The 26,903-nt window shown below is 38.1% G+C and overlaps 1 protein-coding gene across 4 annotated transcripts; it reads right to left on the reverse strand.

Annotated features, from left to right (window-relative positions):
* tnpo1 (transportin 1) lies at nucleotides 1-26,848 on the reverse strand. 4 transcript variants are annotated; one of them, XM_059357582.1, is made up of 25 exons: nucleotides 26,702-26,848; nucleotides 26,477-26,596; nucleotides 24,256-24,331; nucleotides 23,514-23,663; nucleotides 22,440-22,546; nucleotides 15,030-15,163; nucleotides 14,660-14,741; nucleotides 13,504-13,626; nucleotides 12,339-12,457; nucleotides 11,960-12,020; nucleotides 10,768-10,939; nucleotides 10,385-10,537; nucleotides 10,064-10,289; nucleotides 9,707-9,878; nucleotides 9,361-9,447; nucleotides 9,129-9,236; nucleotides 8,422-8,580; nucleotides 8,252-8,339; nucleotides 8,057-8,155; nucleotides 7,834-7,929; nucleotides 5,263-5,338; nucleotides 4,223-4,322; nucleotides 4,056-4,130; nucleotides 3,668-3,807; nucleotides 1-3,150 (listed from the first exon to the last, which is right to left on the reverse strand). In XM_059357582.1, exons 2-24 carry the CDS (start codon nucleotides 26,579-26,581, stop codon nucleotides 3,700-3,702), a joined length of 2,676 nt encoding a protein of 891 aa, XP_059213565.1. In that variant the 5' UTR covers nucleotides 26,582-26,596; nucleotides 26,702-26,848; the 3' UTR covers nucleotides 1-3,150; nucleotides 3,668-3,699. The 4 variants fall into 4 exon arrangements, 3 of the variants coding, with proteins under 3 accessions (XP_059213565.1, XP_059213566.1, XP_059213567.1); XM_059357583.1 differs by having other exon boundaries at nucleotides 26,477-26,626; nucleotides 26,702-26,826; XR_009396199.1 differs by lacking the exons at nucleotides 1-3,150; nucleotides 3,668-3,807; nucleotides 5,263-5,338.
* Between the last annotated feature and the right edge of the window lie 55 nt (nucleotides 26,849-26,903).

Below are 26,903 nucleotides of genomic sequence, written 5' to 3' on the forward strand. Positions count from 1 at the left end.
TAATGTAAACAATTTATTGGAACAATGTACAGATTCAAGCAATGGTAACCAGTCACATCCACTATATCATCTTACAAATATTACAAAATTACTACAGTACAATATAGATTCTTTGCATGATCCAAAATATTTGGTGGCCCCAAAAGTATTACTTCTTTTTTTTTTAATTCAGCAGCTTATTAAAAAAAAATTCAAACCATGTCTATCAAAATGATGTTTTTGCTTTTATTAGCAAAAAAGATGAAGGCAAATAGTCTAATCAAGTTTGAAGGCTAAATGAGAATACATGAGTTCTTCGACTAGACATTCCTTAATATTGGTGGGTGCTTTATAAAATACAAATTTTCAGTAAAGCTTCATAGAAAGTCAAACTTAAATTTGCAAATTGTTTATAACATTATCTTTATGAGTTGTCAACCTATTTCTTTACTTTTTAAATGAGGCGTTACCTGTTTCTTTAGATACAGTATACTGTATATCTATTGCAAAACACCAACAAAACCTCAAAGTATTTGCTCTCAAGGCATTGTGTACACATTACACTAAATATTTACCATAGTCCTTTAACAATCACTTTTGACAAAAAGTACATGGAGTATGTGCCAGTTACCATTTTAATCTTCTCCCCTTGCCTTGCAACTGTAATCACATTTGACAGCTAGCAGTGTTGCACACCTATAACATTAATGTCAATTAACACCCATCGTTTACCCACTTTAAACATGAAGGGCAAAGTTTTACTAATCTTTGAGAGGAGATGCATAAAGGCGTACACATTGGGGAAAATGATAACAAATAACACTGAACACAGACAACCTGAGGTTAACACATAGAAAACACGTATTCAAGTAGTGAAACACAACTACAATGTATAGCAGCAGTCAAGTCAGAAATACAGCACAGTAATAATGGGGATTGTTTTGCATGTGTTTTGTAGACCTACACTCTTTCAATGAAAGAATAACAGGACCGTGCACACACACACACCCCATCAAGCCATGATTACTCCATTTTTTTGCATGCCAAACAGCTGGAATGTGACAGACAAAATCACTTCAAAACACAAAATGATGTGGCACATACATTTGCCTCTGTATTCCATGATGCATTATATCCTGTATTCACCTCATTAATGTTAAATCTAAGAGATTAGTTATATTTTATATTGTGAGAGTTTATATAAGACACTAAAGCACTTTCACAATCTAGTAACCCCGTTGTAACGAGACACTTATTGCATTAGGTAAATACATTTTTTTTTTTAGCAGCAATACTTAATTAATCATGTCTTAACACTATTTCAAAAGGGTTTGGCTACATTATTAATTTCAAGCACTTGCCATTTAAAGTTTAAGTGCATGTCATGTGCATCGCAAAAGGGTTAAAATACTGCAGTTATTACTCTGGCCAGCAGAGGATAAATGACTGGCAGGGCATAAAAAATCTAAATTAAAAAGAGAAATTCCTATCTCAACCCATCATGGAATACATTTAGGCTATCCGTAACTTAAACACACTTTATAAAATATAACAGCGCAAAACAACCAGAGACAATGTTGTAGTTTCACAGTTTTTAAAAACTATACATCCAGCTATGGGGTTAAAGTTTTAGGGAGAACACTCCAGCAAGATTTATGTGAAAAAAGTCCCAGTGTTGCAATACATAAATGGTTACTATGTACTTTTTACCTTTAATTGAAGCTCCCCTCCCTCCCGTTATCCCCTTCCCACTATGTGTTGGGCTGTGAGGGGCCACCAACATGCAAGAGATGAAAGTACCCCACAAAACACAACCACCCGAAACATTACACAGTCATCCTCAAGATCATGCTTTTTAGCACAAGAAGCCAAACAACCAAGAAGAAAAACTTCAGTACATTGAGAAACATATTTAACATTCATTCGATGGACTGCATGGTTCTGACAGCCAAAGTCACAAAAATCACTAAGACGGGATTCGTGTCATTGTGGTATCACCTATACGCCTTCATTATTCCTTCACGAGGCTCAGACAATATAAAGGATTGTAAGCATCTAAAGCTTTTCTATCTTGCTGATCAATGTCCATGTGTCAAAATTCACGCCACGAGACCAAACCGAGAGATTCACTCTGACGTTACATCACAGCCAAGATTTTACACGTTTCCTAAATTCGTGTGTGTGTAAACCCAGTCATGCTACATTACAGCTGTTTGCCGTAATTCTCAGGTAGAGGAAACAAAACAAAAACAAAAAGTACTGTAAATAGATAAATTACAAGGTCAAAGAAGAACCTTATCACAGGGCAATGACAGCTGTCAAACGCAACACACACCACTAATGCTCCACAGCTTTTCACAATGATACAAGCATGCTACCTATTCCCAGAAAAGCTGCTCTTAAAAGAAAATCTTGTGCTCTCCAGTGACATAATTAACAGCGTTTGCCCTGATAAAGAATAGAAAAACTGAAAAACTGAAAACTATATAGGTGATAACTTATTTTTGATGATATGGAGCATTTTAAACCTATATTCCTCAGAGTTGGATTCATTATACTGCTTTCAGCTGCTATTCCTTAGCTTAAAGCTACCCTTGTATGTAGAGAAAATACCTCTTGATTAACCTTCAACTTAACTAAGAACAGTCTTCTACTCTAGTGGCAGAATCCAGTTGTATAGAGAACTACCTACTGCATGCCATTTACCTGGCTGACATGATAATAAATGCACATTTGCTCCTAAGACCATATTCTGCACCTCTCAATGTGCCAACTCTTCATTTAACCAAGATTAAAGAGCAAATGCTTTACAGAGTTTTGCAAAAGTTTTTGCTTACATTTCTTTTTCAGTATTTTCAGGTAACAGAAATAAACATGTTTGGAGATTAAATGGAGAGAAAAAGGTGATCGGTTTCATTATTTATGATTGACATGTGATAACATAAATTTTCCTCCCATGATAAGGTTGTTCTGGCAGTCCCTTTCCCCCCTTGCCTGTGCATGGGGGCACTGAGCACTGCAGCTACCACCTCCCACCCTCCCCGTCCTTCAGGTCGGGGAGGGGTCCGCACCCCTTCCCTCCCCTCAGCAGGCAGACCCTTCCCCCCAGTAAAGGGTAACATGTTCCCTGGGTATAAGAGGTTCCCTATATTGTCTCCCATAGTGAATGACCTGTGCAGAGAAAGAGAGGCCTTGTTAGAGCTGCAACATTTCTCTTATATTAAATACTGAAATCAGCATGTTTTTTTAACCCTCTGAACCCCAGCAAAACATGTTTTCTTTAAAATATAGCCACAAATGCACCGTTTATCATAGAAAGAAACTGTGAAAACCACCTAGAAAAAATGTTGTATGTATGATTTCCATTTTATTAAAAGAAAAAAAAAGGAAAAAGGAAATTATCTGGGCAACATAATTATCTGGGAAATTATCTTGTGTTTTTTGTTGTTGTTGTTTTTAAATAATTTATGTCATTATAATGGTGTTATTCTGCACAAAAGACATTAAGAAGTTGTTCACACTTCTAGCCATGATTGTGCTGATTCCTTAGAGGTAAAGGACTTGAAATACAAGGCAACAGTGAGAAAAATGTAAAAACAGCAAAACAAAAAAAGCCCTGAAACAGCTTGGGGTTCAGAGGGTTAATGTATTTTCTACAAAAACAAATTATATCAGAGAGAAAACTGACCCCAGTGATGAGGCACACTGCTGTGGAAACAGTTACACCCCGTAAAAGGTTGCCAGCCGCTCCTTCAGTGGCATGGGGAACTGATCTGAGAAGCGACTCCAGTTGTCCTCTCCCACCTGGTTCTTAAAGCCGTGAAGGATCTGAAATTAAACATCAGGAGAAGATGATAGCAAGTTGTAACAGACTGCTGCCTTTTAAAATAGATTGTGTGTGTTACAGGGTTATCTGCAGTAACAACTGCTATTCCTCAATTTCACCACTGCGGGGCAGACAAGCTGCCTAAGTAAGCCAACTCTTATATTCCTTAAATTTCACTTAACTAGAGTAATTCACCAGTAACATGAATTTAAATTGAATCCAGCAAATTATAAGCATGTACAGCTTTTACCTTGTAGAACATGTCTCTGAGATCGTCCTTTGGATTTACCCAGGAGGCCACTGCGTCACAGAAGAATATAAAATCCTGTTCCAGAGAAGAGAGGTGAGGCAACATTTCAACTTCTGCAGCAGCTGATAGCATAATGACCGCACTACCTTCATATTACTGGACCTCACCTGCACTACACCTCCTGGATTTACACTGATCATAGTGCAAATTCCTCTGAACGCAGAGTCTTTCTCCTCATTGTCTCTTATATTTCGTAGAGAAGTGCACCTGATAACAAGGACGACTAAATTTAACATCAGACATATCACAAACAGTTTCACAATTGTGTATAAATATACTAACAACTGCCACTATGAATGGCTACTGCAATACCTATATGAATTAATACATTATATTCATGAGAAATATAGCCTATTTCCATCCTTAACACAAATGTAATGTTTAGGTGTTTTCTTATCATTAATACTTGTCTTCCTTATCAATAGAAACATATTAGACTCTATGCATACATCCATGTGAGCAGAAAACTGTGTCTATAATGATCTGAGAGACAAGTCAAGCATGCACACAAAACAGATTCAAATAAAAACAAATTAAACAGTTTTACTTTTAACAAAACATCTTTGAGCTTTTATAACTTCACGTTTGTCTATGAGCAGTGTGTTCAGCAAAACCTCATCTATAGCACCTTGAAAATAACATTACTTTTTAAAAGATTGACTAGAGAAGGTTTGGGGTCTTTTTTTTTTGGGACAGGCACATGCAGCTGGGTGACTACGATACGAGAAAGGGATTTAGGAATGCTCTTTTGCAGCAAAGACTGCATCCTTTCTCTGTTGTTGAACCAGCAGGCATGTGACAAATCTGATCCCATGCATCTTTTAGGTTAGCGACAGTTAACAATGACAAAAAAACTAGAAATTAAACAAATTAATGTATAATACATGAAGGTGCTACTGAGGCAAAAACAAATCACAAGTAGGACCTAAAAGAGGACAGGGTTAGTCACATGGTTGGCAATGATTACAAACTGATAAGAAAAAAATAAAATAAAAATAAAAAACTGAAAAGATTTCTTTTGAGAAGGAAAGTGAGGAGTGAGGAGAGGAGAGCAACAGGGGAGAAAAGGGAGCAACAGCAGACAGACGAGAAGAGAGGAAGAAAGCAGAGAGGAGATGAATTAAATAAAAGATTGAATAATACACACCAGGGTCTTATAAACTGCTGTAGCATGGGTGCCACCTCTTGAGGACAAACGTAACCAAGACGACCAATTGTTATTGCTAAGGTAACGCAATCACGGTTACACACCACCAAACGCCAACCAAGACATGAGCAATGAGGAGGGGGAGGAGAAAAATAAAGAAAAAACAAACAACTCAGAGACATAAATCAACATAATCTGTGTATGATAATAAACAGAAGATTTCACTAGTGTTGATTATTTCTGCCCCTTCAGTCATGGGGGAGGAATGTAAAATATGACACTCTAAAAAAAACATACAACACGTTTAAGGGAGAACACATTGACAACTTTGACAGGACATTCATAGAAAAAGGCAAACAATGGCATCTGCTTTCACAAATCATATGGATCGAAAAGCTAGTCAAAATCTGTTACGATTGATAATTCATTAGCTTGATTTAAAATGTAGGTCTCAATGTAAAGACACAGGCTAGCTGAGGTGTAGCATGTGTATGTGAGTGTCCTAAACAAGAGCAGTTCACTTGGGCTTTCAGAGATTTCTCCCTTAAACTCACAAATGTTAATTTTCCATAACAAACAGAAAGGTTTTTTTTTTGTTCTTTTGAAAAGAAATGACAGATTACTCCAAGCCAACTACATGGAGGGAGACTAGTATCCAGCACAGCAGGTTCTTATGAGGCAGAGAGGAGGGAGGACCTAAGTTTAAGAGACACAAAACTATGCAACATTCTCATTAACAAACAGGCATTTATGAACAGTCCAATGACACATGCAGAAAGCAGATGGTATGCTCATTAGAATAAAGTTCAGTGCAGGATAAGCTCATCAAAATAAACTACAAAATGCCAACAACACTGCCACGTCCACCTTTAAAGGGATAGTTTGGATTTTTTTAAAGTGTGGTTGTATGAGGTACTTATCCACAGCCAGTGTGTTACCTGCAGTACAGTTTGGAGAAACAGGCAGGAGTAGCAACTAGGAAGCTAAGCAATGTACTGCTAATGCCAGGGGCAGCAGCAAAATGTATTTTAGCCACATAAAAAATATTTCAGCTTAATTATACACTTTATGTAGAATATTTTAACTGCTTTACCTTGCTGTCAGAAAGCACTTTCTATGGTCTCTTCAAAGCCACCAGACAAAAAAACAAAAACAGTACTTTACCTCACAGAACATAGAAGTTGCTGATCTACCACTGCTGCAATCAGTGAGTTTGTTTGTATTTTTTGGATACAGAACTAACGATTTAAAAGTATCAAAGTCACACAATAACACAACCAAACCAACCAATCGTGGCAGTGGTCAATCAGTAACTCCTGTGTTCTGCAATGTTAAATTACTGGGGTATTTTTCAAAGGAACCTGGTGGTGTTGAAGATGGATTTAACGGCTTCAGTTCCCTGTCAAAAAGAGCTGTCAGCGTAAAGGGTTGAAAATTCTAAATATGGTTGTAGATTTAAACTGAAATTGGTTTATTTTAAGGTTAGCCTTGTCCACAGCAGTACACTGCTTTGCTTCTGTGCTGACACTTTTACCTGCTTCTTCAAACTGGGGACACTATGGATTAGTACCTCATACAACCCCACTTCAAAAAATCCAAACCATCCCTTACACTGACTGTGGTGTTACATGGCTGTCTATTAAAATTTAGTTCATGTAGTTAATGAAGTAATTTTGTATCACTGTCGTGTTTTCAATTAACACATTGAAAACATGCAAAAGGTGAAAAAGTCCATTTGTCAGATGCAAACATTAATAAATTCTTATAAAAATCAACACAGTTAATTAATAATCATTACGTATCCTGCATCAAACATTGGCCATTCTTAACAACATTTAACATCTATTGGCAGATATGCATCCACATTTAAAGAACAGTAAATAAAAGCAACAAATAAACTGACAGCAAACAAACAGGAACACATCTACAGAGTCCCTAGATTTTCTTTAATTTAGGCAGGTTACACTTCACCCTTGAATGCATCTTTTTGATGAGACAGTCTCTTTGATTTATCAAGTCATAACCCCCAATTTAATTGGTGAAACAAGAGCACAGTGTAACCTTATTTTAAAGCTCTAGGCTCAGTGCCATTTAGGTGTTCTCTCAATCATTTATGAGTAGTTATTGTTATGTATGTTGTCTTACGGTAAAAGTTAACTATGTGAGGCTATGAACTCGCCTATCACTGCCTGTGTTTTGCATTTTGTTCTGTTTCTACCTCACCTGATGGTGCACAGTCAGTCCACATTAGTTATTTCCAAGACTGGGCACTTACATTCGATTCAAGAGTTTCAAAAAGTCTACACCAAGGTTTCCTTTTCTTTTATCTCCATTTACCGGTCACACTGCCAGGTTGCAAATCATTATCTTAAATACTTAGCATACTTTGGTGAAACCAGCCAAACCTGTAAGGCCCATGGCTTGGGAAGGGTTTTTGTATAGAGATTAAAGGGCAAGACAGGCACCCTAGTGAGTGTGGTCAAAGCTGACTGAATGGACCTGAGTGTGTGTGAGCACCTCCCTGTGTGTGGCAACCTGGCTGGCTGGCTCAGCACTGCCACCGAGTGGTACCTGTGTTTTCCAGAAGAGTCTTTGGAGTATTGGGCCTGTTAATGATCTCCACCAGCTGGTGCAGCACCATGGCAACATACGGCTGCATTTCAGACCCTAAGGGTGTAGATGCAGTAAGAAACAATGTAAAGAAATCTGTTAACAGTTTACTTTATTTTGATAGTGAAAAATAGCATGAAAATGGTGATATATTTTGGTAATTTGTTGAAATTGAGACACTCACCCATTTGTATAGATATCTCTCCAATTGCCCATGTAGCATTGTTGCACACTGATATTAATTCTGGGTTTAAATTAGTACCCAGTATGGGCATAAAATCAGCTGGAAGAAGGAAAGCGAGTCAACTTAGCAACTGGCCAACAACTTATTGCCAAAAAGTGTTGTTGTTTTTTTTAGAGTGAACTGCACAGGACCTACCGATGCATGGTTTGACGTGTTGGAAACAAGCCTTGGTTAAATCCCCCAGCAGAGCAAAAGAACTCTGACGCACTTCTGGCATTTTGTCCTGAAGAGAACAACAAAGGGTGAACAATGCAAGTGACTTCATCGGTTAATCAGATAAGTGGCATGTTATTCACTTTCTTCACCTGCATGCACTGGTACATGAGGGTGAGGATGTTGCTGCGGGCCACCAGCTCCTCAATGGTGCCTCCTAATCCTTCAGCCAGTCCACTGAGAAGATCCAAAGCTACGATCATGAAGTCTTTGTCAGGGGCCTCATACTGGTCTGGCTGTGACTGATAAAGCTAGGACAGTGAAGAATGGTAGAAAATAAGATAAGATATGGATTAAGTTAGCATCAATATTTAGGAGATAATAAAATTATAATTAAAATATGAGATGTAAAGTTAAGTTCTCTAGTTATGAATTCAGCTATTAATCCTGAAAACACGAGTCCCATCCACTTTGATTAAAGGTAAACCTGTACACCAGTCAGGGTTATTCTGTAATTTGACTGAACAAAATCTCTTGAAATCTGACATATTTATCATATATGTTGGACTTTTATTTGTCATAACAAAAATAAGTCCCTCTAAATGAATTTTTCACTGCTATGAAAAAAGCAAAAATTAAGAAGTTTAGCAGTTGGTAATGGTTATTTACACCCCCCTCAATTATAAAATTTAACCTGGCTGTAGGAGGTAGGGTCAAGAATGTAGAGATCAAGCAGCTCAAATATGCTCCTTTTATATATACACACAGGAAAAGAGTAAATTTTTAGTGGATAAGATAGTGTGTGTGTGTGTGTGTGTGTGTGTGTGTGTGTATACATTTAAGGGTCCTACACACTCACCATGGCTTGAGCAAGGGTCTTCTGGACCAGGTTAACGCAGCGCTGGTACACAGGCTCACAGTATGGCAGAAAACCGCTCTGCAGGGCAGTAGCTACAGACGACAGACACTGAGGAAGGCAGACAGGGGGGAGATACAGTCAGCTGCCTGTTCATACACAGTTATCATCACAGAACTGAATCACTATCTGCTAAATGATTCGTACAGGCAGTAACTTCGAATCAGACACTAACTTCTAATAAAGGGAAGAGATCTTTGTCTTCATCTTTTAGCTGGTTCCATTTCTGGATCAGTGGAGGCATCAACATCTGGATGTATTCCTAAAAAATAACAAAGATTAAATGAGTCTTTAAACAGTCACAGTATGCAACTAATGAGTGGTTGTGATAATTACAGATGCATGGGGGATTTGTTGATGCTTGTTTACTGTTTGGGCATGATGTCTATACTATCACATCAGACAGTACACTCACTACTACAGAATTGAAATGAGGAAGAAACAGCAAATAGGGTGTGCTAATTTTATTAGTTGCATGCAAATGTGAAGTGAAACGGAGTCAATCTTTCTGTTTTGCATACCGGTTTATTGAGATGATGTCCCACTGAGTCTGCAAGTGTTCCAATGGCGTCGTAAAGAATGAGCAGATTTTTGTGCTGGTACTTGCTGAATGCGAACACCAGTGTGTCCAGGATAAATGCCAGGTAGGGTACCAGCTCTGTACATGCCTCCTCCTCCAAAGTGGCAAAGGCACTGAAAACAGGAGAGGGAAGGAAACATCATATAGCAAGCAATTTGTCGATATTACCTCACAACAAAGAAATCTGGATGAATTTCAACACCCGGAGGATAAATGTCTGTGCAGCACAAGTCCAAATGAAGTTCAGGGTTCCTAATGTGCTGTAAAATGACATGACTTTTCGTGACTTCTTGCCTACCTGCAAGCAGCCTCCTGCACACGCTTGTTGCTGTCCAGAATACGTTTGAGCAGCTCCGTCATTAGAGGCTTCAGGTAAGTATCTGGGGGCTGGCTGACAACCCAGTGGGCGTAGCGGCTGAGTGTCCAGCAGGTGATGGAACGCACCAGGGCCTTCTTGTCAGACAAACACTGGACGAGATGGGGAATGAGCTCAGGCAGGTATGGGATCATACCCTGCATACAGCCTGGGGACAGGGATTAGAACAGTGTCATTTCTTCTGATTATAAATTCTAGTGGAGACTTCACTCTCCCCTTCTTTTTCTTTTTTCGCCTTCTTACCTTCAGCTATAGCCCCAAGCACGAGGATGCCAGACTCTTTAACTACCCACTCAGGATGGAAGAGCAGCTCTTTGAGTAGCGGCAGAATGTGCAGCAGCAGATCATCCCTGAACACGTTGGCCAACACGTCCAACGCAGCAGCTGAACACTTACCTAATGATTGGTAAAAAGCAGGGAGACATACATACAAACATAGAAGTGTGCAGACAAACATCATACAGACATCACAGGTACAGTAGACACAAAGAAAAGACAAGTGATGAATACACTGTCATATTTCCTAGCTCTCAGATAAGAGAATGGGATGAAAAGATAGAATTTGTAATCATATGGAGGCTGGAGGGACACCTAGACAGCTCCATTTGCACAGGCACAGAACTCACGCAGGTTCCAATCAGAGATAGTGTCATCGTCATCATCCAGTTCATCATCCTCATCTTCGTCGTCCTCGATCCCATCGCCCTCATGCTGCTGGGCAACTGTGCGGGAGCGATGGAAGCGCGGTCTGATGTCTTGCTCGTTGTCTGGAATGGCCTCATCTTCTTCAATGTCTCCCTGATGACGAATGTACAGAATGAAATAGAGTCATGTTAACTGTGGGGTATGAGGTGGGGTTGAGGCACTTATCCATAGAAAAAATATCACTTTAGGTATACGCTGTATTTAGAATGTTTTCACCGCTTTATCTTGTCATCAAACAGCCCCTTTTTTGAAGCCACCACCCCCTTTGACAAAAACAGTTATTTTACCTCCCAGAACACAGGAGTTGCTGGTCTGCAGCTGCATTGATTGGTTGGTTTTAATTTATATATATATATATTTATATATATATATATATATATATAGTATTTTAAAAGGTTAGTTCGGATTCAAAGACACAATAACACAAAGAAACGAAACGATAGAGGCAGCAGTAGAGCAGCAACGCTTCATTTCCCCATCAGAAAGGGCTGTCTATAGGGCTGATGCTGACTCTTTTTTTTGTTATTAGGTTGGCCTCTTTTTTAGGTGGCTAAAATACACTTTGCTGCTTTCCCTGCGGTAATTTGCATGGATTCTGAACTGTCCCTTTAAAATGAAGAAAAGTTGCATGTACAGGTGCATCTCAAAATATTAGAATATTATAGAAAAGTTTATTTATGTCAGTAATTCAATTCAAAAAGTGGAAATAATACATTATATAGATCCATTACACACGGAATGAAACATTTCATGTCTTAATTCATTTATCTTCTTCTAATTATGATTATGGAATACATTTAATGAAGACCTAAAATTCAGTGTCTCAAAAAAATATATATATTACAAAAGACCAATTTTAAAAAGTATGTTTAATACAGAAATGTTGGCATCTGAAAAGTAAGTCCATCTACATGCACTCAATTCTTGGGTGGACTATTTGACTTGAACTACTGGAAATGGACTTTTCCATGATATTCTAATTTATTGAGATGCACCTGTATGTGTACATCACACAGTCACACAAACGACTTAATCGAACTACATGTCATCTTGAGTCATGGGATCATTCATCTTTCCACCTACATGTACAAATATTAGGCTATATAAACTGACCTTGAGCAGGATTATGTCAATCTCAGAGTACTTCATCCCATTGACAAGCACTGGAGTGAGCCTGGAGCAGAAGCCAAAGGAAAAATGATGAGAACAAAGGGCAAGGATATGTCAGAGCCCACAAGTAATCAGTCACATGTGATTCCTGCTGTGGGCGCAGTTTAATGTGACAGTGCGGTGACGGATGTTACGGCTGAGGTCAACAGTCAGGGTTCTTAATCAGCTGTTCTGAGGTGAGGAGGAAGAATATCATCCTGGTACAAGGTCTGTACTCACTTACTGTCAAGGTTGCTATGAATCATTAGCTATCAATATTACCACTGTGAGTGTTGATTTTTGTGTTGTATGGACATGTGAGTGTGTGCGTGTGTATTCTTACTGGGAGAGGTGTCCACACAGCACTTCCTTACACACAGGCTGCTCCGCCAGAGTAAGCCAGAACTCACAGGCTTCCAAGGCTACATTTTCATCTTGGTCCTGAGTCCTCTGCAGCATGTACTGAGATGGAAGTAAAGGGAAATTTAATCTTTTGTACATTCAGAGGTTTTTAAAAGTAAAATTAAAGCACATTTCAAGCACTTTCAAGGCACTAAAACCAATCTATGTTTGAAGCCTTTATCATCACATCTAAATTGTTACTATAAATGTTACTAAAAATAATTTACAGGATTAATTTATCCTTATCCTTTATCATTTATCCTCAATTTATACGGGCACTTATTTTACTTATTTTTTTGTTTAAATGTTTTGATCAGTATATTTAAAATTCAAGCCTATTTTTAACTTTTAAAACATTACAGTCCAGGGTGGTCGGTAGCGTAGTGGGTTACGCAGGCGCCCCATGTGTAGAGGCTATAGTCCTCGCTGTAGCTGGCCCCGGTTCGAGTCCCGCATCGGACGGCCCTTTACTGCATGTCATTCCCCTCTCTCTGCCCCCTGTTTCCTGTCTCTCTTCAACTATCCTGTCCATTAAAGGCATGAAAAAGCCCAAAAAAAAACATTACAGTCCAAATTGGGCATTTTCAAAGCTTTCCCAAGGCTTTTACTTATCTGTCTACAAACTTAATATTTTATTTTAAAAAAACTATTGCAACTACATTTGTAGCCTAAAAAGCCATCTGTCAACAGAGTGTCATCAGGAGCGTATCATTAAGGAATAAGAATGACTATTTGCTTCACTCAAACATGAGTAAATAGTGTGTTTGTTGGGAGACTATTCTCAGCTGCAGTTTAATTGCACAAGCAAGTATTTATGACACCCTAGTGTATACAGGATGGTCTCAAATTTATTGACAGTGTCTATGTTTATCATAAGGAACATGACACCCAGTGCAGGAGCACAACACACATTATTGGCAATAGAAAAAAAATTGAAATATTGTATATAAATACAGTAAAACCATTAAAAAAAGAGAAAAAAAGTCTGATCTGAGAAATGTGTATATTCATTCTTCATCTTTACAACAGTATTTAACTAAGCTTTACTCTTCCACTCTCACTTTCACCGTCTCTCTCTCTCTCTCTAACTTCCTGAACTCACTCACCTCTATGATGTTATGCATATGTGGCAGGAGACGATCCAGGCGAACTTCCAGCAACATGACTAGAGCTCTGCACACATTTTTCCTCACTTCTGGTTCCTCATCTGTCGCCAGTGCAAACAGATTCTACAGACGGGAGAGAGACGCCACAGTCAGATGCATTCTTTGTACCGTGGGAAACAACTGCAAGTACTACAAACAATTATAATAATTGAATAGCAAATAAAATACAATGTGTGTTCCAGAACAAATATGGCAGAGGTGGGACAGTCATTACCGAAATCATGCCATTTATCATAGCCAGAATGAATGAAAAAATTGAACTTATTGTCAGATTTTCAAATTTCCAACAGTCCTTGAATGTGTTATGAACATGACCATTAGGAAAGTTTACCAAATCTACTGAAAATAGTTCCTGCATGAAGCTGCTCACAACAAGGTGTGTGGATTATCTTGAGTAACCAGGTCATTATTGCTGGATAGAGAGATTGCATTTTTGTTTTCAAATGGTATTTTGAGCACTACAGTTAATTGGAAAAAAAATCTGTATTTCAATATGAACTGTCATTTAAGTGCATTTTTCCCTATGTTTTGCAGCAATAGCATATTTTCCATATGGTACCAGTGCAGACATCTTAGCTCTGTAACTGCCTCTTCCAATTTTATTACTGCCTGACATTTTAAAGATGGCACATGTTGCTATTAAAAGCATCACTACTCTATGTATTTTGTTACAATATTATTTACAAATGTTACCCCGGGCAAAATATTAGGTTAGCATTTTATTTTAAGTTAATGTTCTGTCCTTTAAAGCCCAACATAGTACATGATAAAAAATATATTTAAAAGGCCAGAAAAAGAACTACATAAAATCTAAGGTCAAATCTGATCATGCCTTGAACCTTTTGGCATGGGAGTTACAACATGATTTTCAGAAGGGATTTAAAACAAGGGGGACAAGCTGAAATGTAAAGCACACACATACTGTCAGTGAGCAGTCAGTGCAATAACTTGTATTTAGTGATGTGAGAGATAGTGGCCTGAGGGAAAGAAGTATTTCTCATTGGGGTTAGACCGTTTGTCTTCCTGACAGGGTATGTTTATGTGCATTTTTGTGTCACAGAGACAAAGACAACAAAGACACTCCAGTCAGACTTGCCTCGATGAAAGGGTCGATGTGCAGCATGAGAGCCTGAGTCCTGCTGATGATGAACTGATTAACACAGGCGATGGCATGAGACCTGCAACACAATAACCACCACTTATGAACCAAACAAACATGTTTTTCTCACGTGTCGCATGCTATGAATGTAGCTTTTGTCTTCTTCTCTGCTCTGTCACTACTGATTTAACCCCTAAATGCATAAAGCATATTCACTAGTTTTTTTAAAGCTTTATTTGAACTCTCAATTAAAGCTTTGAGTGTAAAAATCTGACACTTCTTATCAACCTACTTGGTGCCTACAGTAGGCACAATTGAAATCAAACTTTACAGTCAACACAAATGGGGCATTTGGAAAATGTCATACCTAATCTTGGGACTGTTGTGCTTAAAAAACTGCAGGAACTTGGGGATCATGATGTTGAGGGGACGATCCAGAATGTCACTGTCCAGGATCTCAGCAGAGTCCTCGCAGATCTTCTGCAGGGCTCCAAACGCTCCCTGAGGGACAAAACAAAAAGGAGAAAGACAGAGATTGTGATGAAAATGTCTACTTTCCAGACACCCAATAGAGCTGGAAAATAAATCAGACTTTATTTAAACAAGATAATTGAGATAAAAACTATTTTTGTGCCACATTGTGTTACACAATGATGGTCTTCTTTTGTTTTGCATTATCAATCCAATGCACCCATCCCTTTAAAGTGGTGCTTGACTGGAATATGTTAAATATATTTTACTAAAATGTTGAATATTTGTTTAGCAGATTTCAGTAGGTTGTGGAATTGCACTTGCTATAACAAAGATCAAATTATCATTTTTTTTCATTTCTATATATTTTTTACATTATTATTTATTCAAATGTATATGTACAAGGTATATTGTATTTAGTTTATTTGATTAATCTAATTTTTGTTTTTCAATTATTATTTTCAGTTAAATATATTAAGTTCATATGTTTTTTTTGAAGTTCAATAAATTAATGCTAAGTAATCATATATATATATCGTGATCTCCATATTAACCAAATTGATCGTGCTTATGATTTTTGTCATAGTCGAGCAGCACTAACAGCCAACCTCCAGGCAGGTTACACTGCAGCTGTAACAAAGGAATGTGGAGGTGGAATGGATTTAGGTTCCTGCTCACCTTCCTCTGTTTATTTTTACTTCACACATTTTTGCAATACATTCTCAACACATTGTTAATATGTGTTCATATTGTACTGGCTCTGCAGTGAGCAAATGTAATATCACAGTGTTTATATAAGGATAGGTCATATAGAGGATCTTGTTCCAGTATTTGAACAGTCGTGCGCTCAAAAATGCGTTCAACCTCATCATCCATGATCTTCAATAGGATTCATCCCCTTCTGCTCTAATAACCTTCAAACAGTTGGCAAGCAGTCACACACTTATCCACACACATACACACACACCATCTCTCTCTCTGCATCTCTTTCTTAATACTCGCTGCTTGACTGATGGTTAGTATGCGTGTTCACTGTTCACAATATGCTGCAGACTTCAGTGTGTCTCATAAAAATGCAGCCTGAGAAGCAGATACAAGAAAAAAGAAAAAAAAAAGCACAGCACCGACACCGACGGTGTCTGAAATGGGTTTCCATGGAAACCGTTCCCATGTCAGCATTCCTTTCAGATGACAGATACAGAACGGGCTCAAAAAATGTGGAGGAGCCAAAGGGATGAAATGAGACAAGGAGGGTAGGAGGAGGACACCATCAAGGTCACCAACCGGAGGAGACAAAGTGTAACCAAGGTGAACACACAGTCATCTCCCTCATTAGTATACACACATGTCTTAATTTTACTGTGCAGGGTACTGATAAATTAATAGGACTGTTTTTTGGGTGACATAAAAACAGACAAAGACAAAAGGATTTGATGTGTATGAGACTGGAAAAGACAAGAGAATACCACATTTGTTATATTTTGTACGACTGCTGGTAAAATGAAACGTATACACAGTATATATTCTGTAGTTTATTTGATTTATCTCTTTTACCCAGTTGATTACATTAAAGAAAATCCAATATAAAAAACATTGGGGGTTTTTTGAAGTTCAATAAATGCATGCTGTTTCTAAAGTCCAAAGGGTTTGAGGAGGACACCGTCAAGGTCACAAACCGGAGGAGACAAAGTGATTATGATACACACGTTTCTCAATTTTACTCTGCAGGGTACTGCTGACACATTGAAACGGACAAAGGCAAACGGATTTGATGTGTATGAGACTGGATAGTCTTGAGACATTAGCCGAAATTATTGTTTCAGTTGATAGAACATTTTGAGTGTTGATCAAGTATTTTTTAAGCAAAAATACCTTGTTGTTCTAAATTGCTTGTTTCAGCTGCTAAAATTGAAACATCTGCTTCTTTCTCTACTTTATATCACTGTATGCTGATTATCTCCTTCTGTTGGTAAAATCTAATATAATTCCTGAAAATGTCACACTGCTCTCTGGGAAACTATGAATGTCATTTTCACTATTTTCTGGGCACATAAAATAAAAACCAGATTAATCAATAATCTTAAACCTCGTGCAAGATCTTTAAATTTTCCAGTCTAGACAAAAAAGGACAATACTTTAATAGTTATGCTTTGCTTTTTTCTCTCTCAAATGAATCATAATAGATTCAGGTTCTACAAACTATATACTATACTGAAATGTAGCTCCGTTGTGATGAATCCCATGTGAAAGTGACAGCTCACACTGACGTCAAAACATAATGCAGGTGTTTCTGTGCCCGCGTGTCAACAGAGAAGGGCAGAGAAATGGGAGTGGCCTTCAAGCATTCCAGTGACGCTGAAGCATCTCAAATGTAATCCTCCTTTCAAGTCCTGCTATGGAAGGTCATTAAACGCGAGAATGCAAGTCATGCAGATGACAGCCAGTCAGAGAAAGGGGAGGGATGCATTTAGTCAACTAAACAGCTCCTTAAGGCTCCTGCTCTGCCAAATGTCAATAATGTCACAGTACAAACCAGCAACGAGGTGACAAAGCACGTTCGTATGTAATCGTTTGCTCTCTAGAGTAACATCAAGTTGATCTTGGCAGTGCTGTTTCAGGTGCCATTAATCATGACAGTAAAACTGCTCTCAGGCAAAACCTATATAAAGACATCAACCAACATTACACTCGGCATCCAACACACCTGCTACTGTCTTTTTATAGACATGTAGAGAAGGGTGGAGCGTGGCGGCACAGGGGGTTCTTCCGACAACTCTGAAAGCACCAAAAAGACCTATGGTTCAGCTGCAACTGCTGATACCACTGAGGCAATGAGATGTTAACAGGACTGAGCCATATCGTATCATTCACGATAATACTGGTATATTTTTTTTATATGATAAAAAAAAAAGCATATCGCAATAATGGCAACATTCTTGACGTAGGGACGTCAAATCATTGCATTCAGGTACAAAAGTATCAGCATCGAAATGTACTTAAAGTAACTAAACTAAAAGTACTCGTTATGCAGAATGACCCACTTAGATTGTTGTATATAATTCTATATATATTGTTGCCAGATAATTATTTTTGAAGCATTTATGTGAGCAGCATTTTCATGTTGTCAAGGTAGGGCTGATTTTAACTACTTAATAATTTTTAATTATTAATTATGTTTTTCATGTTAAATGTTGATGTGAAAAATAACTAAAGCTGGCACTGAAAAATACAATACTTGCCTTTAAAATGTAGTGAAGTAGAAGTATAAAGTTAAGTAGATGTACCTCATAATTGTACTAAAATACAGTACTTGAGTCATGTATTTAGTTACATTCAACCACTGACATTTGCAGTATAATTTTTTATTATTTTCTAATACTTCCATTTTACCTTGAAGAGTCAAGAGTACATTTTTTGTATTTGGCAACTGTTGAGATTTTGAGACTTCCCCTTTACACTACAATTTAGAATTATGGTTGATTCTTATTTTGTTGCACGGTTTTTATTCATACAGACTCTTAAAATTTCTATATATTTTTTGATATTTTGTCATATCGTCAAGAATATTGTTTTTGCAAAAATACCCTGAAATATTATGATATTCTTTTCGGGCCATATCGCCCACCCCTACATGGTAATGGTGTTCTTTTTTTTTTTTATTGTATAAATGCATGTGGTTTGTTGAACAAAAATACTTCAGAAGATTATATTAAGAAGACAATAAAATACCCTAACTACAGCACATATCCAACCCTCTGTACCCTCTAACACCAGCAGAGATGAGCTCAGTATGAGACTGCTGCACACTCACAGTGAGGATGATTCAGTAACAGAGTGATGAGGATCACCTTGCACACATATACTGGAAAGGCACAACACAAAAGGACATGCAGACTGATCAAATGGCTCAAGGCCAACATGCATCGACACATGTTTCACTGCGCTTAGATTACAGAGTACACACTGCTCTGAAACCGTACACTCGCAGCCACCAAACATATTCCCAAAATAGATATCAAAGTATGGATGGCAGTAACGGTGTAGATTATTTAAGGGTCTCTATGGCAACAGTCAACACCTTAAAAATGAGTTTGGCACGACATGGAGAGATGCCTCTAATACATTAACACTGTAGACGGTATTCATTCTGGTTGCTGCACATCTGCAGACATATGCTTGATCTTTTCTGATTAAAATATGTTAAGGCAAGAACTACAAACTAGTACTAATTGTGCAGTAAACTCAGTGTAAGGTATTACAGTTATTCATTTGGCTTTTGTCCAAAGCAACGCATTAATGAGGTACAATACAAACCAAAGTAGCTCAAGGTGAAGCCTTTGAGAATAACAGCCAGAACACTCAACATGACACAAAAGCTACAAGGTTGCAGGTGCAGTGTAGTGAAACATGTATGAAAAAGCTTTCCGTTTATAAATTTTAAAAAAATGACGTTGTTTGACATGATAGTAGCTCCATATATATATATATATATACATACAATCTAACATTGTCCACTTCCTACGCGATAAAACAAGCTCAGCTTCACAAAGTACCTGTCTTGTGCAGGAATAGCTGCTATTTATTTCCCCCTTATATCTATAACCTCACCTCCTATAATGGTTTGAATCGATATTTTAGTGCTAAGAACATTACTGGGATTTCCTACATCCATTACCGCAGAATATAGCCACACTGGTGTCTGTGTCAGGCTCTGCGAGTATTTATTAGGGCTATGTACTGGCAAGAATCTCACAGTATAATGAATCATAACTTCTATATCATGACAGATTTTACAATGAGCAAGGCAATATATTAAGAATTTTTCATTTAATTTTCAGGAAAGTAGAATGAAGAACACTCCACCATATACAGAGAACAAAAAGGTTACTTTTTTGATGCTATCAGAACATCTACTGCAGTCCCTGTAATATCCATAAATATAGCACTGTAACAGCACAAAGGAATCTATAGGACATGATAGAATATGTTTGCTTCCCTACCCCAATGATACTGGACATAAACAGGCCAAACAACAAACTTTATAATGAGTAGCCGAAAATACTAAAGGCTTTTAAAATCTAAATTTTGCACCTTATTATTAAAAGATTAGAAGACAACTTTTTTTCATCCAAAACCAACTTAACCATCCTCAACATCAGACGTTAAGAAGCTTTTCAGCCTCCAAGCTGCTTTTCAAAATCATAGAGAGCCTTATGAGGAGTTTCTACATTTGGTCGCTGTTCCGCGCTAAGCCTCGTACACACATACACTTCAAGATCCTCTGCAGTAAATAGCTGACCTAAATCTCAGCTTCTGAATGAGCTTTATAAGAGAGGCCGGCAGTGGTGCAACGTGGAGAGCCATTTCTCTGTCACACCTCTTCCTTTAAATTCAGATAGTACAGTGAACGTTCCTGCTGTAAGTGGTGATGAATAATCCCGCCGGGATACATTACAAATTCCCTTCAACACAGCTTAGCATGTTACAGTATAACATGAAGCTTAATTTGTGCCAGCTCGCCAATGTAATGCATCCACCTTCCCTTTAGCGGCTGATGTCAGAGGCACATGCAGCAGGCAGCATATTAACAACCAGAGAGTGTATGTGAGACTAAGTGTGGGTGCGGCACCATTACACAGATCAGATGATCCAGCATCCACTACCGTCTAATGTATTGTCATTTTAGTGGTGGTTGCACTCGAGCATTTCTCCACCATTTCAATGTAATAACTATAGAAGCGTTAACATACATAATCAAGAATTCAAGACATCAAGCACTTCTACTAAATGCAATCAAGAACTTTTTGTAAGTACAGTAATGTAAAGCAATCAAAGTACTTAAAGATATTTTTCAAAATTTGCAAAAAAAATGGGTAAAGAGGGACTACAGAGAAAAAACCTGCAGCATAAAACAGAACAACACTGTTGTTTTTGCTGATGTACATATTATGAAAGGTATTCAGGGTGGTGGTGCGTGACAAGTCAGGAAATGGGGTCATAATGGTTCTGTGGGAAAAAAAAAAAAAGATAGAACGAGAATAAATGATTCCATGTTGAATAATCTGCAGTTGTGGCTGCTGCTCCTGCTGTGAGACTGCCTTTAGCTCATCTGGCCAGCAGGATGCTATCCAGATGCTGCTTTATAGCTGACCCAGCTCTCTCTTCCCTTTTCCACAATAAAAAAAAAAAAAACAGACAGGCAAGCGCCCGTTTGCCCAGACATGTCTACTTACAGCACAAGTGTGGTATGACACAAATTTACTTAATCTCTCTCTCTCTCACACACACACACACACACACACACACACACACACACAGTGACAAAAAGTAATATTAGGGAAACCAAATGTTACGCCAGCACCCAATATTAAAAGAATTACATCATCATCATATCTGAATAATGCCAAGTGCACTTTTCAAGCACTTTCAAAGTACCTAAACAAAAGATTTTCAGACTCCCAACGCCTTAGATCTTAGCCTTAAATCTACAGCTCGTACATATAAACACTGTTTATTTAACCACATGAACTATCATTGTACATTGTGTTCATGATTATTTAATGCATGCTAATTGCGAAAATAAGGGATCAACAAATTTAGCTATAAGCTAGTTTAGCTTGTCCGTGAGATCCAGGAGACAACAAATATGGCAATTGGATTGTTTCACTTCAAATATTAACGTTGATTGAATGTTAATGTTGAAAATCAAGCATTTTTTAAGGAGTAAAGTCAAATTCAAGCCTATTCCTGACCTTGAAAACATAATAAAATGTAGCATTTTCAAAAATGTCAAGACTTTGTATGCACCCTGCATATAGAACATGTTTTTCCAGACCCCCTGTTTTCATAATTCAGTCTAAATGTTTGGAGATTAAGCTGGTTGGGGGGCTTTCATAGTATGTCAAACATGTTTAATTTTAGGATTTTAATGTGAACAAATCCTGACAGTCCCCTGGTAGAATAGACTGGGTGAATAAATAATGTGCCATTTAGTTGTAAACTGTGTAGAGTTTTCAATGTATAATGGTACTTTTGTTTGGTCAGAAAGTGTATTTTTCCCATTTCAAATGCCGCTGAACATGTCAGATTTATGCAAAAATAGCAAAAAAAAATATGCATTTTGAGAAGCTGTAGTATGTAACAAATCCAGTGATTTCATGCTTAGATAACTTGCTCTTTGCATAAACTTGTGGGGAAAAAAGATATTTAAGGTCTTCCATACAACAGACAAATACCAATGTCGGTATGGGGACATCTATTCCCACAGATCCCATCTACATCTCCCGTGTGTCCCGTGTGTCCTCACCTCACATGTGTTGTAGTCCTCAGAATCCAACAGCAGGCAGAGTTTAGGCAGAAGCTCCGGCCAGTTTTGGAGCTCTCCCTTGGAGGCGATGGTGGTGATGAGGATACCTGTTTTGAGAAGAGTTACTACTACTTACACCGGTTTGACGAAATTACTAACAATGCACAGTCAAGTGATTGAAACTGAGACTGTAATTAAACAACACATTAGAGTCTATAATGCATTAGTAGGGATATGCTCCATACAGACAGTCGTTAGGTTAGCATTGTCACAAAAACAAAGTATAAAATAGCAAATAAATAGCTTTAAGTTGGGCTGAATGGCTAGGTGGCTACTGGCTATGCATATGTAGATATCAGCATGTTTTTGTATTGTTAAATCACACATAAAAGCTGAGTGCAGCAACAACAACAACAACAGGGAGACATTCAGAGGAGATTTACAACAACCATGACTTATCTAAAATATGCTATATTTGACCATTTGAACCATCAAAAGCTGGCAATAAACATGCTGATACTTTAATGGTTCTCTGCGCAAATAAGTGTAGAAATCTACAACCATGGTACATTGGATGGATACATGGATACATTTTGGTGAGGAAAAACTGGCATTGCCATTTTCAAAAGGGCCCCTTGAACTCTGACCTCAAGATATCTGAATGAAAATATGTCCTACGAGTACCCACAAACCCCCGCTTTACAGACAAATATCCATTATTACAAGCTATGGTCTGAAGATGAAAAAAAGCAATTCATTAATAGACTCAGTTTCCTTTAACCTGCTTTTTCCATGTCCACTGCAACTACTGAAAAATTGACATTTCAAAAGTAACTGATGTAATCATCCGTACGTTTAATGCGACAGCATGTTGTGTCAGCATATAAACAAATCTACACCACCAGAGAACTACGCAGGATAAATAATCCCCCCAAAAATGCTTTCAATAGTGCCACAATTCAGTGCAAGGATATTTTTCTTTTATAGACATATACAAGCGAGTTATGATGAGTAATCACTTCATGTCTTCAAAGGAAGCAATCACATTGAGTAAACCCAGAGGATGTAACTTACCCACAGTGGCCCGGATGAGGGGCGAAGAGTCTCCGATGTTTTGGAGGCACTCGCTCTTGATGAAATCAGACACGCCATTAGGGAAGTTCTGATAGTGGGCTTTCACATTGTTCTTCAGTATCAGCCCACTCAGGGACCGTGTTGGTTCATCTTAGGAGGGGGGTAGAAAAAAGACAGATAAAAGATATTCTAATATTACATTTTAGTTGATTTTTTTGCCTTTATGTTCTTTTATATTCCAACCAGCATGCAAGCAGCAGAACATAAACACAGTCAATACATACAGAAATTATGGATGACAACAACTATTTGTATGAAACACTTATTTACACAGTAGATTTCCTAGTAAAAGTGATTACGTGACTAACTAAAATCTGGACTTTTTGTTCTGTACATTTTTAAATATTTGTGGCTTGTTGCATCTGAACTAGGAGCGATAGTGCAAGAGCATCCCATAATGTCTTAACACCACTTAACATTTCGGTCATCTACTGTGCAGACAGTCAAGCCAAGAGTTGAGTGTTGCCAGGAATTAGGTTTAAAATTAGAGCGACCCATATTCCGAGTGCCACATCATCTGTGGCAAAGATGCCATCGGGTCACCCGAGTCATGGCCAAACAGACCTGTCACTGAGCCGTTACATAAAAATGACATGTCGGACATGCACACTGTCCAGATTATCTAGGAACACGGTACAGATATGGCAAAATGACACACTGAAAAAGCAGACAGAGGGCTTACCTTCTGATTTTAACTTTGTCAAAACAAATATCAAATAGTTGTTAAAGTCTGGATACTGGTTGAGCTGCTCAAGTCTCTGTGAAAAGTGGTTGAGGAAGACAACGTGCTGACATTAACTATGGTAGAAGGTTGTGGACATATAAGCAGTCACATGGTAATAAAGGCAGAAACAGATTCTTTCATCTGAAGACATGTAGAAAGGGCAAAAGTTTATGTTGTCAAGTGGTGGTGTAATGTGACAGTGTAACGTATGTGAGGGGAGAGGGTGTGTGTGGTTGTAGGGGGGGTTATAAATGTGTCATATGACAAGACAGAATACTGTACCTCCCCAGACAGATGGTGTATTTAGGAGCTTTAACAGCAGCTCCATGAGTTAATGATGCAGGGCATATGAAGCGTTACGTAAGCAATTCATTTAGGATCAGCATGCAACCGGCAACATAAGGAGCAGCAGCATGGAGCAGTGGGTAATAATTGTTCTCTCAAAAGTATGTAGCGATTTGTACAAAATGCTGGAGCACATTTGCATTTGACAGCAGTGCAGATTTATAATGCACTTTAAATGTTACACAGCTTTCATTACTGAACCACACATCGCCCAGACAGCTTTCGTTCCCACTTTTGTAAGCCCAACTGTATTTTATGTCTGGGTCTAATGCTCGTAGAAGAGGCTGGTTAAACGTGTTTAATTTTTAGGTTGGAGTGTGGACAAAGCCTTACAGCTCTCCGTGGAGGGAGATGTGATAGCAAATGTGATATTGAAAGCTGAAAATAATGTAGCAAAATCCAGGTTTTCATTTTTAATTTGTATTTAATGTGAATCAAGATATTTTGGTCAGAGGATTTACTTTATTCAGATTTCAATTATATCCTTAAATCTCTGATTAGATTTGAGGGAATTTCGATCAAATCTCCTTTTCCCCCTTGTCTGCACATTTTGAACAGAAACCCAGCACTTTTTAATGCTTATATATCATATCTTTGAATATATTATAAGTTTAGTGTACATATTTTAGTGTAACACCCTGACCTTTTCCAGACTGCGGATATGTTTGTAATGTATAGTAACACTTTTTCCATCATTATATTATTACTGTAATACACAACATTGTAATATTTGCTTTGGAAACTCACTTCTTACTTTTCATATCGTCACACTGTTAAAATAATCACCTAAGTCATTTTTTATCAAAATTGTTTTTTTTGCCTACATCATCTCCTCATGATGCCGGCCACCTATGGTAAAATCGCCTACATCCTCAGTTGATCAGATCATGTGCCTAAATCAAAATAAAATGTGACTTAGGCCATTTTTGAACATACCTTTGGGACTTAAGCAAGATATGGTAACACTTTATTTTGAAGATGTCTACATAAGAGTGAACTGAGCGTGTCATAAACATGACATGGGATGTGTCATGAACATTAATGACACTTTGAAGTAACATTAATGCTCATGATACTTGTCATGTCATGTTTCTGACAGGCTTGTGTGACTCTTATGTAGACACCTTCAAAATAAAATGTTACCATATCTTGCTTAAGTCACAAAGGCATGTTCAAAAAGTCATTCATTTCTCTTAAGTTACACAATTTACACACAGTGTTATTACTATGCCAATAGCCATCCTTTGTTACATCCTTTTTGAGTGAGATGATCAATAAATGTCATATGTTACACTTTTGGTGAAGTTTTTTGTGTTTCCTGCAAAACTTGAAAAAAATGAGTTAGGCGATTATTTTAACAGGGTGACGATATCAGTGTCAAATGAATATCATGTTTAGCTATAAGCTGAGCAGCACTTTGCTCAGTGTTGTAAGAAGATAAGATTGTGGATAACATACAGGAGTGCTGCATTTATAGGCTGTTAACCTACATTTTGCTGCTGGAGGACAATGAAAGTAGGGGTGTATTAACTGCTGGATTAAACCTACATGCTACGTTTCATTGTATAGTAGCGAACAGTAATTAACCTGGCATAATAAATCAGTCTCTGGTGTAATAAATGGACAGACATTAGTAATTCAGCGCTGCTTTGTAGAGCTTATTAGAGACAAAAAGTCCCAGCGGGTCAACACCTGCGTACCTGCTTATAACGGTTACCACCCAGGCTAGTGTTAGCAACCGCTAGCCTGTTGAGTCTATGTGACATTTATTAAGCCCTAACAACTGACTAAACACGTGTTATAATAAACCGTGTCTGACATAAGAAAAGGATACTTGCTGGACGGATCTCTGTGTGGACGTATCTGGCGACTGAGACTCTTTGAGCAGCTGTAAAATCTGTTGAAGTCCTTGCTCGTCTGGCTTCCACTCACACTCCATCTTGCTCTGCCTCTGCTGCGGATAAAGAAATAACACAGAGGATCACTAGCGAGACAACAACACGTTAACGGGACATAATGTAGACATATGAGCTCGTTTTACATACACATAGAGTTTTACCTGTCTCGACTTTAGCCGACGTACTCGAGTGAAGCTGACTTTGTGGTGAAATGTGACCGTCTGTCTGGGTTTTCAGACATGGGCCTGTTACAGCGGACACATCCGTTTTCAGCTGAGAATGCTGCGGGCCATCAGACTGGCGACGCATATATCTGGCTGCCTCATCAGCTGACACACGGCTGCGCGGTCCTAGTGCGTGACG

Source organism: Centropristis striata, chromosome 19 (assembly GCF_030273125.1).
Source record: "Centropristis striata isolate RG_2023a ecotype Rhode Island chromosome 19, C.striata_1.0, whole genome shotgun sequence".
In the NCBI taxonomy this organism is placed as follows: Eukaryota; Metazoa; Chordata; class Actinopteri; order Perciformes; family Serranidae; genus Centropristis; species Centropristis striata.

Coding starts and splice junctions, on each gene's coding strand:
- tnpo1 (XM_059357582.1), bottom strand. CDS start 26,581: ATGGAGTGTGAGTGGAAGCCAGACGAGCAAGGACTTCAACAGATTTTA. Junction 8,581..9,128: donor AGACCCTTGCTCAAGCCATG/GTGAGTGTGTAG, acceptor TCACTGTCCTAG/CTTTATCAGTCACAGCCAGA. Junction 8,340..8,421: donor TCATGTACCAGTGCATGCAG/GTGAAGAAAGTG, acceptor TGTTCTCTTCAG/GACAAAATGCCAGAAGTGCG.